Raw genomic sequence first — 17,619 nt, forward strand, 5'->3', positions numbered from 1 at the left:
AATTTGGTATGTGGATAGAAGGTGGTATGGACTATCACATATATTCCGGTTTTTGCGAAATTCAAAAAAAACTTTTTGGATTTTTTGGCTATTATATTCAAAAAATCTATTTTTTGATTTTTGGGGTTCAAAATCCAAAAATTTCAAAAATCCGAGATGGCAGTTGTGTAGCGCTGTCAATTCTACAGCTTTTATGTATTTATCATTTTTCTGTATTTGCAAAGCTCTAGGCCTGACAGCTCTTCCCGCGAAACCCTTTTTTGGGTCGAAAACGGCAGAACATGACGTCACTCTGACGTCATTTCCGGCCAACCTATCAAAGCCTTTGGAAAATTTTTTGGTCACAATGTGTAAAATTGGTGTCCGGGAGGGTACTGAAAGTTTGGTGACGATCGGCGCAGCGGTTCTGGAGATATATCGAAAAGTCTGGAGGGGGGGGCAAAAAATAGCCCCCCCCCCACCAGGTCGCGGGTTAAGCTGTCCTTTTTAGCATCGCCTGGACTCACGATGAACTCAGCCATCAATATTTGCTGTTACGACGAGGGCCGCCCTTTCCCAGAACGCAACACTTTTCAGACCAGGAGGCTGTTGTTTTGGTCTGTCAGACCATTTCGGGGGATTATCGGATGCAGAATTTAGATCGACCGCTCTCTGTCATTAATCGTCCACCAGAAGTTGTCGCACCGGCCCTCCATTCCATCCCTCCATTGGTTCACTCTTAATATTTTCCATTTATTATTCACGCCACGTCCACCGTCCACAATCCACCGTCCACGGTCCACGGTCCACCGTCCACCGTCTACCATCTACCGTCTGCCATCCACTGTCAACCGCTTATCGTGCACCGCCTACCGCCTGCCTGCCACCTCCGACCCACTGGCCGATCCGTCCCGACGTCCCGCCCATGTCGTGACCACCTCCCGTGCAGGCTCCTGCATCTGATGGAAAATCTCACCAGTAGGTAATACCCGATGAAATTCCGATGCTGAACCTACTGTCTGTCTTAAAAAGTCCCAGAGTTCCAACTATCAGGTGTATACTTGTGACTCAAAATCACTGATTTCACGATTAATACATTTATTGAATTATTAATTATGATTTTCCCCAGCACCGGACCGCAGTGTAAGCCCGTTTGTATTGTAAGCATCAAGAGGTCCATACGCCATTTCAAACGTCCTTGAACTACTGAGAGGTCCACCAGCTCAACTGAGAGACGACTCCTACCTTGGATTCCTTCATAATAACGTCGTCCCATCCATTGTACTATCTCGTCAATCTCCTTGGACCGCAGATTGTCTTATGATTAATCACCATAACTTAAGATGTATTATCCGATGTAATGGTCTGTTTGTTTGTCCGTTGAGCGGTGCCACCCCTACGGACGGGGAGACACCGTTAGGTGGGCTGTCTCGTTCATCGACTGACTACATTGTAACGTGTGTTCTATCCACATAGACTGTGTGGGTTAGGCTTAGGTTTGATGAACGATATACAATGCCGCTACAAATAAACGTCAAATGCTTAGATCGCAGTTTTATGGTTTCCAGCCGGTTACAGAAACGAATTATCACGTATACTCAACCGGTTTATTCATACAAAGTGGATATCTCTGCCATATGCGGGCTGGCTTGCATAAGGCCCTCGTTCGGTGGATCAATAAGACGCAGTGTCCTTGGTGACATCCGGCGGTGCCGGGATCACCTGTGCCGGGCTGCTGCCGTCATCTCCGGCTGTGAGGTACCCATCAGCGGTCACCGTGGACCCTGCAGCGTCGCTGCACCCCCTGCCAACGACAGGCAGCGCCTTATGTGGTCAGCCATGTCATATATGGTCAGCTCGTCAGACAATGCATGGCCGAGCGTCAATGCCATACGTGTCAGCTTAGGAATGGTCGGTCGTCCAGCCCGTAACGACCATAGCGACCATGGCAACTGGGTAGGCATCCCGACTGTCGAACATAACTGAGCTGAGCCACGCACTGCCCAGCGAAATGCGTGGTTTTTCTCGGCGAAACTTATCTCTGCACACTCGTAAGGACGTCGTTGAGCGAGGCCAGGGCTGTGGGAAGCGCGTTGTGACGAGTACCGGCGTGGGGTCGGGTCAGGTCAGGGGTCACTGGGTCACGCGGACCGAGCACGCCCCGGAGACGGTCGGCCACCGCGCGCCACTGCCGGTTTAGGAAGTCCGCGGTCGGCTCGGTGTGTGCTTTCATGCATGTGCTAACGTTTCGAGGAAAGGAGTGCTTCACTTACAAAGGAATCGCATGAAGCACCCAAGGTTCCAGAAACTAAACGAACTCATCGAATGAACGCTCCGAGGTTATCGAGTGTCAGGGTGACCGTTTCGGGGTATTGCGCGTAAGCGTGCCTTATTGGGGGGGAGGGGGGACCGTGCGTCTGACACTCCGGGAGGCATTGGGTGTCAAGGCAGTGCTACGCGCCAGCATCAGGAGTTGTTTGAAGGTTGTGTGTTAGGGTGACCGTCCAAAATATATTGTGTCAGACTCGTCTTTAGGATAAGTATGTCAGAATGAGTGTCCACGTGATAATAAGTGTCGGTGTCAGTTCATCTGAGTGCCAGTTTGAGTGCCCGGTAGCCGTGGCTCCCTACGTGAGTGCCCGTCTGAGTTCCGGGTAGCCGTGGCTCTCTACGTGAGTGTCCGTCTGAGGGGCCCGGTGCCGCCGCCCGGTGTCAGCTGGCCGGGAATGTGGGCCAGTGTCAGGTGAAGGTGTCTGTCCGGTGACCTTGTTCCACCGCTCCGTGTAGCGCCGTCAGAGGGTCGTCCCGTCCCGTCCCGTCCCGTCCCGTCCGACCGCCGCGCCGCCGGGCCCCGCACCATGCTGGGAAGGTGCGCGCGCAGCTCGCTTCCGTATCCTTGGCTTACCTGCCGCGGAGCAATGTGTGTCAGTGAAGGCACCAGGCCCGGGTGCGAGGAGTGAGACAAGGTCAAACTGCAAGCTTCGGCTTCTTTGGGTCCGAACATCTTACGGATTAGTATGCAGCACCACGATTAGACTTTGGAGCCAGCGAGAACAATGGGCGCGGGCGGGATTGAGTTTTGAGGACTTCTCTGTAAGTTGGCAGCGAGCCTAGGTCTGATCTGATGACGCTAAAGCTCTGACGCTTTCCGAACCGGTGAGCACTGTCAGATAATTCAGGTCAACCCTCCATATAGCTGAACTTGGCCCGTTTCTTCCGTGTAAGCTCGTTCATGTTTGGTTTCTCGGCTCAGAAACCAAACCTGGCCGCCATTTCTCAGAATGGCGGCCTCAGGAAGCTGGTCCGTCTGTTTTGTGAGCTTCACGCTCGATGGTCGAGTGTGACAGGAGACCTAACACTTTGAAAAAGGCACTTAAGTGCAATTGTTATAGATAATTTGAGCATTTCCGTCTACAAAATGCTTGAATATGAGGCTGAGCTGAGTAGATATAGGACAGGTAAATGTGTCTAAATAGCCGAATCTCTGGAGAATGCAAATTTGGTGAAAGTACATCATCATGTAAAGCGTCAAATGAACGAGCTAACAAATGTTCCGCACGTGTAGGCCGAGGCCGAATACGAGCTCCAAGTTGAACTGTAGTGACTCCCCGACCTGAATAACGGAGTCATTCACTGAATGAAGATATAAGTTTATTTTGTACTGGAACGGAACTATCGGGGCTGCAGTGTGCACTGTGCAGTGGCGACCTCATGATTACCGTGCAGGTAGGCACACGTTTACTTATCAATTCGTAAATTGTAAAACGATTACGACACAGCAAATCATGATATTTAATGTGCATACCTATCTATGTAGTGGATATTTTATAACTGTCTGCTTTTTATCCTTGCTCTTTTGAGTCAGAGTAAAATAAATCGGTCATTTTTTGGACAACTGCATTATATCATATTTAAACATATTATCATAGACGAACATAGAATGTTGAGACATTTTTATACCTATCCTTAGCGGAAATGCAAGGCGCCCGTTTTTCAAAACCGAGGCATGAATATTCTTTCAAATACCCTGCACGATTGGTTGCTATATTTGTAGCGCAGATTGGCCAGACCTGCGAAACGAACACCAGTTCCGTGCAGGAATTCTAGTCTGCCGGCCTGCTGCCCCGATCAGCGAGGGGCCATGGCACGGCCGGTCGCCATCGCCGACCCGACTGCATCGACGGCGGTCGTCCCGCCGTCGGAGCCGCGCCCGGGCGGGGGCGGGGTCGGACCGTCGGCGCCATGCCGGCCCTCATCGGCGCCGGCGCCGCCGCCCGTCGACGCCGTCGGAGCGGGCGGCCGCGCGCGCGCCGCGTATGGTCAGGTAACGCTAGACGAGGCCGGCGCGGCGGCGGCGCCTGCGCGCTGGCGGCCGGCCGGCTGATGGGCGGTGCGCCGGCCCGGCTCGGCAGTCGGCTCCCTCGGATTGAGTGCGTCGGTTCCGGACAGGTCCGCAGGTACGGCGGCCAGTGAGCGGCAGTGTGGTGCGCCCCATAGGGTGACTGGTGCACAGGCGACGACCAGACGGCGCCGGCGCACCCCGCCCAGCCGTGCTCAGCATACTGAACAGGGAGTACCCGACCGGCGGACCAGAGAGATGCACGGGACAGAACTAATATTCAGCCGTTATTATAAGGGATGTCCTTTCATCATGTTATTTCCATAATTGCTTGCATTTAGTTAGTAATCATGGTATGTGTGCTTGGAAATGCGCACATTTATACATAGTTTTTGTATCCGGCACATACTGCTAGCATTTAACGTATTTTGCTCCGTCTCTTGTTTTTTTTTTAAGTAAGTCGTAAAGAATCCCTATTGTGCGAATTAATTTGGCATTCACTGTTATTGTATTCGCTATATTTTGGACGGCATTTATTTGAAGAAAGGTTCTTTTTGCCCAAGTCGAGGACTGAAAGCTGTTAAACTTAGATGCTTTTCACGCATTAATCAAGCCGGTGCAAGCTGTTTTATGACTGTAATTTCTCTTTATATGGGCATGCAATGCATTGCGTACCGCCGATAACGCTCTTCCCGTTTAATTATAGCGAATGTCACCGACGGATGTGTGACTCAGCGATTACGCTTCTTATAATCCATACTCTTTGTATGCACAATGTAACTTCTTACAAGCCCTGCCGCGGCCCGTAACTGCCTTGTTATGCGTGCCTCTCACGGCAACAGGTATTCAGTTTCTCCATCGGCAGTGCGGCCGATCTGGGTCAAGGCGAGCGTCGGTGACGGAGTTGATCGGCATCAGGTCGACGATTACCATAACGGTGCTGTGTACCGCCGAGTGCCCCCCCCTCCCCTCCACCGGGGCACGTGACCCAGCTACTTCATCTGACCCCCGCTGTGACCCGAGGTCACCTGGGGCTGACCTGACGTCGTCGGAAGTTCAATGATTTTCGTCCTTATTTGGTCTGAAATGTGATACTTCTACTCTGGTGATACGGGTTACGCCAGCTTATTTGTTCTCGACGGAGGGATACCATGGCGTATTTATTTCTAATCCTTTTTTTGTTTTCATTTCGAATCTGGTTGATGCATAATTATGGATATTGGATTGCGACTTTATCGTGAGGTAAAATTGAAGTAATGGCAACGCATGTTTGCCACTCTATTGAACCTTGGCATTCTGTTAAGAGACGGCTTTTTGGAACGTTTTCACACCTTGGTAGCCGCCTGCCCGGCTGGTGGCTGCAGTGCAGCTGGGACGCCCTGTATGGCGACCTGGCCGGCCACGGGCGGCGGCGTATCCGATGTCCGTCTCGCCGCGGCGACTGTCCGCGGTGTGCGCCAAATGCCGCGGCTCTGCTCTGCTCTCTCTATTTCGGTCCCGGGCCGCCGGCGGTGGCGGCTCGGCAGCTGGCGGTGCGTCCGCCCGCTGGCAGCCCGCCCGTGCACCGCCCGAGCTCGGCTGTGGCAGCTGCTGGGCGGCGTCCGGGCGGCTGACATGACCTGGCCGCCACCCAGCGAGGTCCGCACCGTCCCACGGACCGTCCCTCTGCTGCAGTGCTGCAGCGAGACACTGCCAGCGAAAACAGCGTCCCATCGCTCCCCGTCCCACTGCTGCAACGAGACACTGCCAGCAAAAACACTGTCCCAGACTGTCCCATTCCCAGCGAGACAGTCCCAGCCTGTCCCAATGTCAACCCCAAACCGACCCTACGCCCCGGCACCGTCCCGGCAAAAACCGCCCCACCGTCCCAGCCTGTCCCTCTGCCAGCGGAAACACCGTCCCACCGCCCCAGCCTGTCCCACTGCCAGCCAGACAGTCCCAGACCGTCCCACTGCGAGCGAAAACAGCGCCCAATGTGTCCGTCCCACTGCCAGCGAGACGTCTCCCTCGCCCGTCTACCTGGCAGCGTGGAGCGAGGAGTGCGGAATTTTCCCTCACTTGGCTCGGTTGGAATGGATCCAACTCATCCCAGCCTGCCTGAGTGGCTCTTGGTTTCCTATGGCAAGTCCAGTTGCATGCAGTTGGAGGATTTCGAACAGCCTTGATATGTCTGAGCCGGCGAGCTTGTCGTGATTTCCACCACCTTCACGGTTGGTTGGCGGCTCCGATATTCGCCGACGTAACATGACCTGGCACCTGTCTCGGTCACGAGCTGTTGTCCACGTGTCTGAAAGATGATCTCTCAGCCTGGCAGACCGGTTGTCACGGTTTAGAGCTGGTTAGTCAAGAACCAACCGGGGCCACCAAATTTCCAAAACCGTTCATATTATGCCACTGGGGATTGTTCAGATGGCCATCCAAATAAACCATTCCCAATCCATCGGCAGACACCAGTCGCCGTGTCACCTGTCCTGTCAGACCTGTCTGGTCCGCCCTCCTGTCTGAATTGTGTGTCCCTTGGCCCGGTGCCGGCGGCGGGCCCGTCTCGCCGTCCGTCGGCGCCGCTCCGTCCGCCGGGTCCAAGGCTGCCCGCCGCCGAGCTCGGGGGCGCTCGCCGGCGTCCATATAAGGTCACGCCGTGCTGGAATGCCGCCCGGTGCGGCGGCTGGCTGCACTGACTCCGTCAGCTGACCACGCCATTGGGAACGCGGCCCGTGCCGGCCGGCCGACCTCGGCAACGCGGCCCCGGGGCGAGGGGCCGGGGTCACATACAAGGCTTGATTCATAGGCTGGGTACACTGGCTGATGAGAGGCACTGGATGGCGCCTCAGATTCGATAGTGAGGGGGAAAGGATGAACGGTGGATTGTTGAACGACCTTGAGTGCGTCCTTCGCTAATTACACGGCTCGGCCTGAGGTCACTTGTGCTGGCGGCGGAGAGAAAACAAACCGCACACGTTATGAGCTCGGACACGTACTGGTGGTTCTCGACTCCTAGTAATTTGACCCCGGAGATTAGTGGTTCAAATTACTCTGATGAAGATTGGCACACTGTGACGAACTCCGCCCCGTTAAATCAGATTGTGTCACGTCCGTGACTTGCGTATTCAGCCGCATTCAGCCTAGCGGCTGTGAGGAGGCGCTTTGGTTGTTGCTTCGTTATTCTTAGTGAGCTAACCTTTAAGTTTTAAGTTCGTTTTGTTGAATCATTTATGAAGTCTTCATAAATCAGCCGCGAGGCACATGTGATGCGGCACAGCACGTATTAAGCGTATGTCGTGCGGCACAGCCTATACATACAGGCGTATGTGATGCGGCACAGCCTACTTACAGGCGTTTGCTATGCGGCACAGCCTACATACAGGCGTATGCGATACGGTGCAGCATGCCTAGGCTGCCCAATGCCCTGTATCTTGCTAGGTTTCTCTCCGCAAATTGCACCCAATGGCCAAAGAGCTGTGATATTTTCTCATGAAATACAATTCGAAAAGGTGTCTTCTTTCAACGCAGTAACAACCTAAATTTGCATGTTTTAAGGGAAACACTGCTTCTGTTCATTGTTATATGCTCAATTTGTCCAGCTATCTCTAGAATGCGTGTTTACGCGCGCGCATCGTTGTCCGCCCTGTTATCTGATCTGAATAGGTTCCAGATAGGCCAAGCCTCAAAGTGCAGTGGCGGCGGCGAATGCTGTGGCACTTTATCTCAGCAAACCTCCCGCTGTGCGGCGGCCCAGGCGCACACCGTGTGAGATGGGCGCGCAGAGGAGCCAGTGAGGTGGCTACCGGGAACCGAGCGGCAGTCGACCCAGCTCTGAAAATAGCCGCGTGCCGTCCGCTGGCCCGGCGCCAGTCCGCCTCTGCGGCAGCACAAACAGGCAGAATTTAGGCGTACGGGCCGGGGCGCAGGCTGGCGCAGATTTCTGAGTCAGGCAGACGGAGGGATGAATGATCTACTGAGTCAGCCAGGCCAGGCCGCGTCGTGGCGAGACAGCCACGCAGGGCGGCCACCAGCTAGACGCATATTAAATGATAATGTGACAGGCGGCGAAATTCCGATGAGCTGAGCTGTCAGTCAATCCAGACAACAGTCATGGATTCCACTAATGACGAATCAGGTCACCGCACCAGGCAAATGGCCCGTGGCGTGATATAACCGAGAAAGTCACCGTCAACTCCTTCCTGGTCAGATGACCGAGCGGTCAGCCGAATGAAACTTCCAGAGGGTAATCGACAGAGGAACAGTCAGTACCAGGTATGCCTACCTCGGTATGCGAGGCGCACGGCAGTGCCGTTTACCGGCTCGCTGCTTTGCCCGGCCAGCCGCACTGAGTGCATGTCGCGGGGACCGTTAGTGGGGGAGCGCTTCCCGTCTCCAGCCATGTGTCTGACCGCCAGGTTTGCCACGAAACGAACGTTACGGCCATGAGAATCGAACCCCGTCCAGCTATGCCTATTTTTTAGGTATGCCACCTGTAGCCGTGGAGGAAAGCCCGAATTATAACACCGAATGTAACGACCTTCTGTTTGACTGCATACTCCACTGCTGCTTTTCTTTACAATATTAGGATGGTCCATGACGCTCCCTCGCTTTCACTGTTGTGCTCGCCCAGCTCCATTCACCTGTTGTTTCGTAATGCAGCCTGGAATGCGGGCCTGACTCCACAGCAGACGGTCCCGGCTGGGAGCGACTCCCTCGGCTGGCAGCCCGTCCCGTGCTGCAGAGCGGAGAGACAGATGGCCGGTCCGGTGGGACGGACACGGTCCACACGGCTCGCCCGCCGCCGAGACACCGCCTAATTAGCACCGTGACAGGGTGCCGCCGTGGGAAGCCCGAAGGGTGACGACGGTGGCGACGGATGACATTTGAGATGGGCTGTGGTGGTGTGGATACTCTGCCGCAGAAAGCGAGAAACAAAATATTTTCTCAAGGAATGTGGCTGAGCTTTGATCGCGAAATATCCATAAATTTGGAAAGTGGAGCGCAACAAGTCAGTGCCTTTCCAGAGAACGAATTTCTGTTGACGAGCAGCATTTTTACTAACGACGGATGAAAGTTGTCGGTCCGCTGTTCATCGGTCGCACACCGGCTGCCCGGCACACGGCGATAACCGCACCACGGCCGCCGCGGTGTCCACTGCGGGATGGCCAGCCTTGTGGCTCTGTGGAGAAAGGAGCCCGCTCACCGGCCGTCACTGGCCACCGCCGCTGCTATCACCTCTACCACTGCCACCGCTGCTAGCACGGACGGCCGTGTCGTGCCCGCCCGAGCCTCGGAATCCCCCTTCGCTCCCTCCTCCCTCCCCTCACCTGCCTCCCGCTCTGCACCCGGCAAGGTCCAGTCACTTCACCCTCCCCTCCATCCCGACACGTGGCTCGGCGAGCGGCCACCGTCACCGCTGCTCGGCTCTCGCCCCAGGCACTGCATGAGGCGGCAACGGCGGGCAGGGGCGCTGCCAGAGCTACATTTGCTGATGTGGTGGGCGAATGACTGGATCGCTGACAGTTAAAATATGCTCCTAGTTTTCGGGAATTGCGCGTCAGAGCCGAACTCCATAGAAACAGAGACGGAAGAGCCGTTCCTCTGCATCAGTGGCGCTGTTTTCTATTCATTTTTTTCTTCTATTGTTTTCTAATCAGTGCCTAAACTAAAAAAGTTTCCTGGACCTTCATGGATTAGCCCACCCGCGCCTTCGTCCCCCGTTCACCTGGTCAGGTGGAGTTTGGTGTTCGGTGGCCCGGTGAGGCTGGCTGGGCCGGTGAGAGGGTGAAATGCTCGCTGGTGGCGCCGGATTCCGGTGGGAGCGCCGTGAGGCTCCGTGACAGGCAGTAGAGCACTTCATGGGCCGGATAAATCTGTTATCCACGGATAAATCCGCGGACCGGATAGGATTGGATTCTAAATTTGTTAAAAAAGAACGGATATGGGCGGACCGGATTTGGGAATTGAAGGTTGAACCCGGATCAAAACAGATCAAAATTTTAACATTCAACATTGAAGTTAAAAATTAACCTAATGTGTTAAGCGGCAGCAGAGGTTTGATTAAAGTAATAGGCATCATTTTATGACACTCACTTGTCACAAGACTTGTATGGCTGTCTGGTCCCTTAGATTGAATTTGTTAGTCCAGTTTTGGGTGAAACCAGTTATTGGTGAAACGGATTATTACGGATATTTTTTGTAAGTTTGGCTGCAATACGGGCCATGGGTGGGCCGGATTCTGATATTCAAAGAAAGGCGGATAATGGGCGGATCTGGATATGACTTGCCGGATATGGGCCGGGCCGGATCCTAAAAAGCCTATCCATGAAGTGCTCTAACAGGCAGGGAGCCGGCCGTGAGAACCAGACTCGCCGTGCCCGCACCGCACCTGCACCGATGAACTATGCAAGAGAGGCTGCAGCCTGCAATTGATGGGTATGCTTCGTGCTTAGCAGTTCTTTGGCGCAAATCATCCATTCAATAATTGTGTGACTTTGTCGGAATTAGGTCATCTCGAAGCTGACCGGTGTTGTTACTGTCCTGGATTGGTGCACACTGCACACGTTGCATGCTACCTCAGCTGCAGCATTCAACTCAAGCTTTAGACAACAGACACCGACCCGGGGGCCCAGTGATCGCCCTGGCCGGATGTGAGCTCGTTTGAAGCTGCGCGCTCAGCTGTTATATCCGGGGTTCACCCACCGAGCACCACTCCTTCAATAACGGCCGTCTCCAAACCGGTCAGCTGGGAGCGGGGGAGGGGCACCAACGGCACCAACGGCACCAACGGCCGCCGGCACCAACCGTCACTGAGCACCAACGGTCGCCGTACTCTCCTGGTGTCACTGAAGATCGACTCTGTGTGCTGACGTCAGCAGCCCGGACCAATACGGCCAGAGTGTCGTCATCTGACCATCCGACCACCGACTCGGTCGCCGGGTGGTTTTTGTTCGATGTGAAATTGGTGTGTGGTCGATCTCTCTCTCTCTCTCTCTCTCTCTCTCTCTCTCTCTCTCTCTCTCTCTCTCTCTCTCTCTCTCTCTCTCTCTCTCTCTCTCTCTCTCTCTCTCTCTCTCTCTCTCTCTCTCTCGTCCTGACAGTGAAAAGCCCGAAGAGTTCACGGGGTACAAGTGACCGTTGTTAAAAAATCTAAACGTGAAACTCCGACGTGCCACTGTCAGACTCAGACCACCACGGTGTTGGCTATCTCCGACCTCAGCTTGTAAAGGAGAGAATCGCTGGCAGGCCACGTGAGCTACTCTCAGACTGACCACGTTGGTCACCATCCTCCGTCCTTTCGTGAAATGAGCCGATCGAGTCGTCACGGATCGTATCAAACCGAGCCGGACGTTTCGAACCGTCACGGCCTGAGTCACTGGAGGGGAGTCGGCTCAGAGTCACTGGAGGGGAGTCGGCTCAGAGTCATTGGTGGAGGGGAGTCGTCTCGGTCGGGCGACTGTGCTCGGTTTGCTGTCGCGTCCATCCGCTCTATGTCTCACCACGTCCGGTGACTGTTCCAGCGCGCTGCGATAGGCGGAAAAACGACCGCTATATAGGACACAGATGATAAAGCAGGCAGCTGCCATTATATAGTAAGCACGATGGAACGTTGCTCTGCAGCCGTGAGCGCGCTCCTTACATGTCCTCTCACCTCCCCTTCCGACTCCCCTTCCCTTCTCACTTTCCGATTTTTCCACCGGTGTGGTATGTGTCCGTCCGCGCTCGGCGCCGTTCCAGATAGGGTCGGGCCGAGTTTCGACACCCAACTGCGTCTCTCGGGTCATCGATAAGCAGGAGGGCGGCAGAAGGAGTCAGCAACCTTCCTTGCAGTCACGCGATTTTCGCTCCGCCGTTTCCGCCAGCTGTTTCTCAATCGGTGCATTTGAAACGAACGAAGATTTTCCGTGAAGATGTGCTCGGAAACCGAACCTTTGGCTGTATATTGTGTAATGCTTCTTTAAGTGCTCAGGCGGTACATTTTTCGTTTTCGTGTTGTGATTTACTGGTTCTTACAGGCTTTTGTCTACTAAAGTGGCAACACATGTACATGTGCGGTGCCGTCCGACCCCTTTCCATTGTGCCCTCCTCACCCTTCTCGCTCGTGCGCCGCCCGTCCGGCGCTGTGCGCAACCTCTCTGTGACGGTGAATGGTCGCCGGCACAGGCCGCTGAATAGAAGGCGTTGATCAGTGACCTCGACTGTAGGTCTGACCCAATGCGGCGCGTCAGCCTTCACGGGCCGGCTGGGTGCGGTTGGTATTGTGCTGACGGCAGCGCGGAGCTCGGCGTTACACGGGCCACACGGCATTGTCCATAGCTAGACGGCACGCGACTGAGCCGGCCACTGCTGCCGTCACCACCGTTACAGCCGCCGCGGCTCGTCGGAACTGGGACAGCCATCCGTCAGATCCTGTCTTGCTCGGTCCGGCCGTGTCGTCTGGTACACGGCTGTGCGCCGGCTCGGCCGCCTCGCCCGCGGACGGCACCAGTAGGCCCACCGGATGCCCCGTCTGCTCGTCACCCGCTGACCCGCGCGAGCCCCAAATCGGGCCACTGGCCATCCGGTGCCGTATAAAGCAGCGGAAGTGAGCGCACTGGAGCGCGGCTCAGCGGCGGCGGCCCAGGCGTTGGATGGGCACTGGTGCAGGGTGCTGATGTGGGCTCGATTTGGTTGAGGGTGCCAAGCGTAACCTTATCTTATCCTTACCGAGACTATGATGGGGTACTTCCTGGGACCTGTGGAGGGACTGTGACCCGCAGGTCAGCAGCTCTTTAAAATTAGGACTCCCAGAGTCAAGTGATGGCCTCAGGGCTGACGGAGTGAGGAGCGCTACGTTCAAGGTGCGGTGGTAACGTTTCACCGGACGGATGGGTGTAATTGGCTTTCAAATTCGACCTGGCCATATGTTACTAATCACACTACACTTAATTACATAGTTTCTGGCCGGCGCAGCACTCTGGCTCCAGGCTAGGATTGATTGGTGTATCGTATTCTAATTCAGATCAATCGGTGAAATGTCGCTTGGCTAAATGGCGACGTCCCGTCTACGTTTGCCAATCCAACATCGTTCCATCCGACATCGTTTGCCAATGCGACCTTGTCGGTTCCGCTGTCGGACCATCAATGGCTCGGTCGGGCCGCCGATGCCCATATATGGTGCCGTCGGTGCGCCGTGCGCGGCTGGTGGGGGCTGGCCGCGGCGGCGGCTCGGCGCGGTGGGGTCACGGGCTGGCGCGGCGCGACCGTGACCGGCGGTCGGCCGTCAGACGGGGCTGTGGGACCGGTCTCACGTAACAGACGCGGGAACACACGACCAGGGTCGGAACCCGAGCCGCCGCCGCCGCCAGAAACGACCGCGCCTTCACAGCGACCGCGCCGCAGTCAGCCCGTGAATCACGACTCCGTTCCGTGAACGCTCCGCTCTGAGGATGTGTCACTTCCGTCGCCGCTCCGTTTCCCTGTTTCCGCAGCGGGCTGTGTTGGCTCGGTATCCTTGTTTCCTCAGCAGGTTGTGTGCTCAACTGTGGGCTCACTGGTGACCGAGCGATACGTGCCTGGCGTGATCCGAACGTCGTTGGTTCGTGACTGATTCGGGTCACCGTGTGTGTGACTCTGTACACGCCCGTGGGCCGTGACGAGATTCTATTTGTCTCGTGACAAGGCACAACAGGATGCACGGCCGGCCGGAAATAGCTGTGGCACAGGGCGGGTCCCACGCACGGCCGAGATGCGTATAGGTATTGTGTGCACTCACGGGATGCTGACGCCGAAACGGGTGGAGTTATTGGCCCAGGGCATGCGGTGAGCCAACGGGACAGATCGGACAATGCATCATAAATAGTTCTATGACAGCGGGCAGTGGCACATTTGCCCCGCAATGAAAGGATATTTCGTATGATGGTATGTAGGTAAACACCTGACCGCAGCGACATGTAAATTACAGAGGAAGCCGCGGTTAAATTGGGTTCCGAACTGGGTCTGTGTGCTGGGCGCGTCACCGAGTACACTGTGCGTGACCGGTGCCGCTGGAACGCACACAGTGCTATGTCATCGGCGGGTGAATGTGACAGGTCACAGGAGGGCGTGGCGGCAAACATTCCCCGCAGCGGCGACACATAAGGTCACACATTGGGGCCGAGGTGCGACAGAGGCCGCGGGCAAAACGCTGCTCTGAGGCCACTACCAAACACGGTCCGCACCAGCACACAGAAATAGATGTCCGTTCCACGGCCACCAGTCACTTGTTTGCGCAGAATCGAAGGACTTCGGAATAAAAGGATGAATTATGACCCAATGTGGTTGACGTATGACTAGGACGCTTCCTGCTGGAAGGACTTACAATCGTACATAATTTTATGGACATACGTGATCTGCCCACATGTCAGTGTGCATTGTAGAATATATGAAAAAATCGGCATCTCTCTGGTTTCTCAACTCGGGTCTCTCTGGTCTGTCAACACGGGTCTCTCTGCATAGCCTGTTTTGAGCGCACAACGTTCATTTGTTCTAATGCATTTATCTTTTTGTTTAAATATTTGTGTCCGGTTATTATGGATTGAATGGTTTCTGGCTACTCCAGTCAGTTATGCTTTCAATATAAGCGTTGTAAGCAGTTCACTTTTTATTGCCTAGGCCATCCGTTTTCAAAACATTTTCCCTATCAAACCTGTAACTTGACCGTGCCACAGCCCACAATAAGTTCACCTCCGTTCCACGTACGCTGACCTCTGTGCTATGGCCCGGCAGATAACTCCGAGCAGCCAACTCCCTCACAGCCGTCACCATGGAGGCCATCAAGAAGAAGATGCAGGCGATGAAGCTGGAGAAGGACAACGCGATGGATCGCGCTGACCTTCTCGAGCAGCAGGCCAAGGACGCCAACCTGCGCGCCGAGAAGGTAGGCTCCTCCGGGCAGGAGAGGCCGCCGCACAGGCCGGCCGCCGGGTCCCCATGTCATTTTCATAAGTTTGAAAATTTGTGTTGGCCTAGCTTCACTCTTTCAAATTTTCTTATGTTTCGGTCTTATTGCCATTGCTGCAATGTTCACTGCCTATGCTAAAGCTTCAGCCAACAATTGCTATTTGTGTTAAGAATCATCGTTTCAAAATTATCAATCTATTTATTTCCAAACTCAGCGTTATAACGCTGGATGCACGGCAAACGTTTTCCGGTTTTGGGATGACCTCACTCCTCAGTCTTATTTTTATTTTATTGCCCTTTAAAGTCTGTAACGTAATCTGGTTCTGGAGTTTCCCAATGTTATGATATAATAGTATTGGACCATCTGATTAATTAATAGATTATTTGATACACCCCTGTATGGAGAATCTGTCTCTCAAGACCGACACAATGCGCGGAGCATGAGACGCTTGCCGTTCAGCCAGCCCGTAGCGATGTTCGTTACCAGCCCGGTCAGCTCTTTAATTTTCGGAAATAGATTCTAGTTGTTCTCGCGCCTGACTCTTATATGAACACATTAGGCATTAGTTTAGCATAGACGTTTCGAATGTAACTGCTACGTGGTGCTATAGGCTGCTTTCGAACTTCGAGGTGACCTTTTCAGAAATGTTAGAAGAACTTTCACATAGTTTCATTCATTGCTCGCGTATATTACTGCCATTATTTTGATGTCGGGGATACTTTTCTCGCTAAAGAACTCTATCTGATGTATCGTATGATAATGCATATTTGTTAAATTACTCATCTTAGACTCGAATGCAGCCAATAGAATAAATCCAGATGTGACATGTAGTGAAGAGCGTCGCTTGTCGCTTAATTTTAAAAGATTTAGCCCGTTCGCGCATTTATTTGTTGGCGTTCTCTTAGAACATATAGGACGTGTTCAATCACAAATTAATTTTTCACTTAAGGAGAGTTGTTAGTGATTTTACATATTGGTGTATAGACCGGTGTATCTTGGTGTTGTTCTGGGGTATATGCTTCCATAGAGTATTCAGTTGAAAAAGATACCTAGAGGCACATGTTTTTCTTGTTTACCCCGCTTATAATTGCTGTAGATGCAAACACTGCCTGTCATGTGTTCTGCACGACATGCCTTTTTCGTCAATATCAAGGTGAAATGGACGGACATGAGCTATTACATACTTCTTACATGATTCATAGTATATGAAGTTAACGAAGATATTTAATATACGTTTACGAATTCCAAACAAACATAAGTTTTGAAGATACGATTTCGTCCGTCGATATTGTTTGTTTTCGGCAGTAAGCGGTGCATACTTTTGTGCTGATTTTAGCTCAAACCGTCCATTTTACATGCATGTAACTAACGTTTGATTTTATAATTTTGCCCTCGCCGTGAGACGTCTTGGGCATCGATCTATTTATAGGTACTCACCCTTATCTGTGCTTGACATGCTGTATTACTTGCCTCATACTTCTGCAGTGAGTTTTAATGTTATATTCATCCAGTTTTACACTCCTCTTATGACATTGCATTACCGTTTCACCTAATCATCTCCGTGGCCCCTTCTCACCTTCTTACCTTATTCAAGCTATCATAGAACATTTGGGTATGCTCCTCTTTCCTGTTCTTTTTTAATGAACCTGTTAATAAATAGGCTAGCAGTTTTGCTGTTGCTGTTTAATAAACAGAAACATTTCTTCTAAATGTTAAAACATTTTTTTTCTGATTTCTAAGATATTTACGCATATTAACCGGCTGAATTTACCCAGCTCTCCATTTTCCACAGTGCCGCCTGTGTCCGCTAATTCACTTTTGCTTAACGGCTGCTATTTAATCTGGAGCTCCTCTAACGCCCTGTCCTGTCCACCTGGTCTCTGGGCCACTGGGAGCCGCGCGTGCTCGGTCTAACGTGTGCTCTCGCCCCCACTAACCGGCTACATCAGGCCGAAGACGAACTGCGTGGCATCCAGCGTAAGCTGGGCACTGTCGAGAACGACTTTGACATGGCCCAGGAGGCCCTGCAGGCGGCTCAGGCCAGCCTGGAGGAGAAAGACAAGGCTCTGACGTCCGTGAGTAAGGCCCCGAGTAGTTAGCCGGCCGTAGGCAGGGCTGTAGGTAAGAGGCTAGGTAGCTAGGGTAGTCGTCCGCACTCGGGTGTAGGCAGCGGTAGCTAGCGGTAGCCTGACCCGTAGCCGACCTTCCCTGTAGACCGAGGAGGAGCTGCGCGCTCTGCAGAAGAAGCTGCAGCAGACGGACAACGAGCTGGACACGGTGCAGGAGGCGCTCACCACCGCCAACCACAAGCTGGAGGAGAAGGACAAGGCTCTGGCCACGGTGAGACTCGCGCGCGCGCGCGCCGTCCAGAGGCGCTGTCAGGGCGAGCTGACCTGGT

At 53.7% G+C, this 17,619-nt stretch overlaps 1 protein-coding gene across 19 annotated transcripts in view; it reads left to right on the forward strand.

Annotated features, from left to right (window-relative positions):
- Positions 1 to 4,258: 4,258 nt before the first annotated feature.
- LOC122390081 (tropomyosin) overlaps positions 4,259 to 17,619 on the forward strand; it is a 28,298-nt gene continuing 14,937 nt past the window's right edge. For 11 of the 19 annotated variants that reach the window (XR_006258071.1, XR_006258075.1, XR_006258073.1 and 8 more), the window contains exons 1-3: positions 4,303 to 4,436; positions 15,047 to 15,197; positions 17,436 to 17,561. Coding sequence is in view for 9 of the 19 variants with exons in the window: in XM_043382732.1 (XP_043238667.1) it covers positions 15,084 to 15,197; positions 17,436 to 17,561 (240 nt within the window). In the remaining 10 variants the exon portion in view is untranslated. Of the gene's footprint in view, positions 4,437 to 15,046; positions 15,198 to 17,170; positions 17,297 to 17,435; positions 17,562 to 17,619 lie in introns of all 19 variants that reach the window. The other 8 variants (XR_006258072.1, XM_043382729.1, XM_043382727.1 and 5 more) reach the window with 5 other exon arrangements.

The sequence above is a fragment of the Amphibalanus amphitrite genome, unplaced genomic scaffold (assembly GCF_019059575.1).
Source record: "Amphibalanus amphitrite isolate SeventyFive unplaced genomic scaffold, NRLGWU_Aamphi_draft 000381F_arrow, whole genome shotgun sequence".
NCBI classification, from domain to species: Eukaryota; Metazoa; Arthropoda; class Thecostraca; order Balanomorpha; family Balanidae; genus Amphibalanus; species Amphibalanus amphitrite.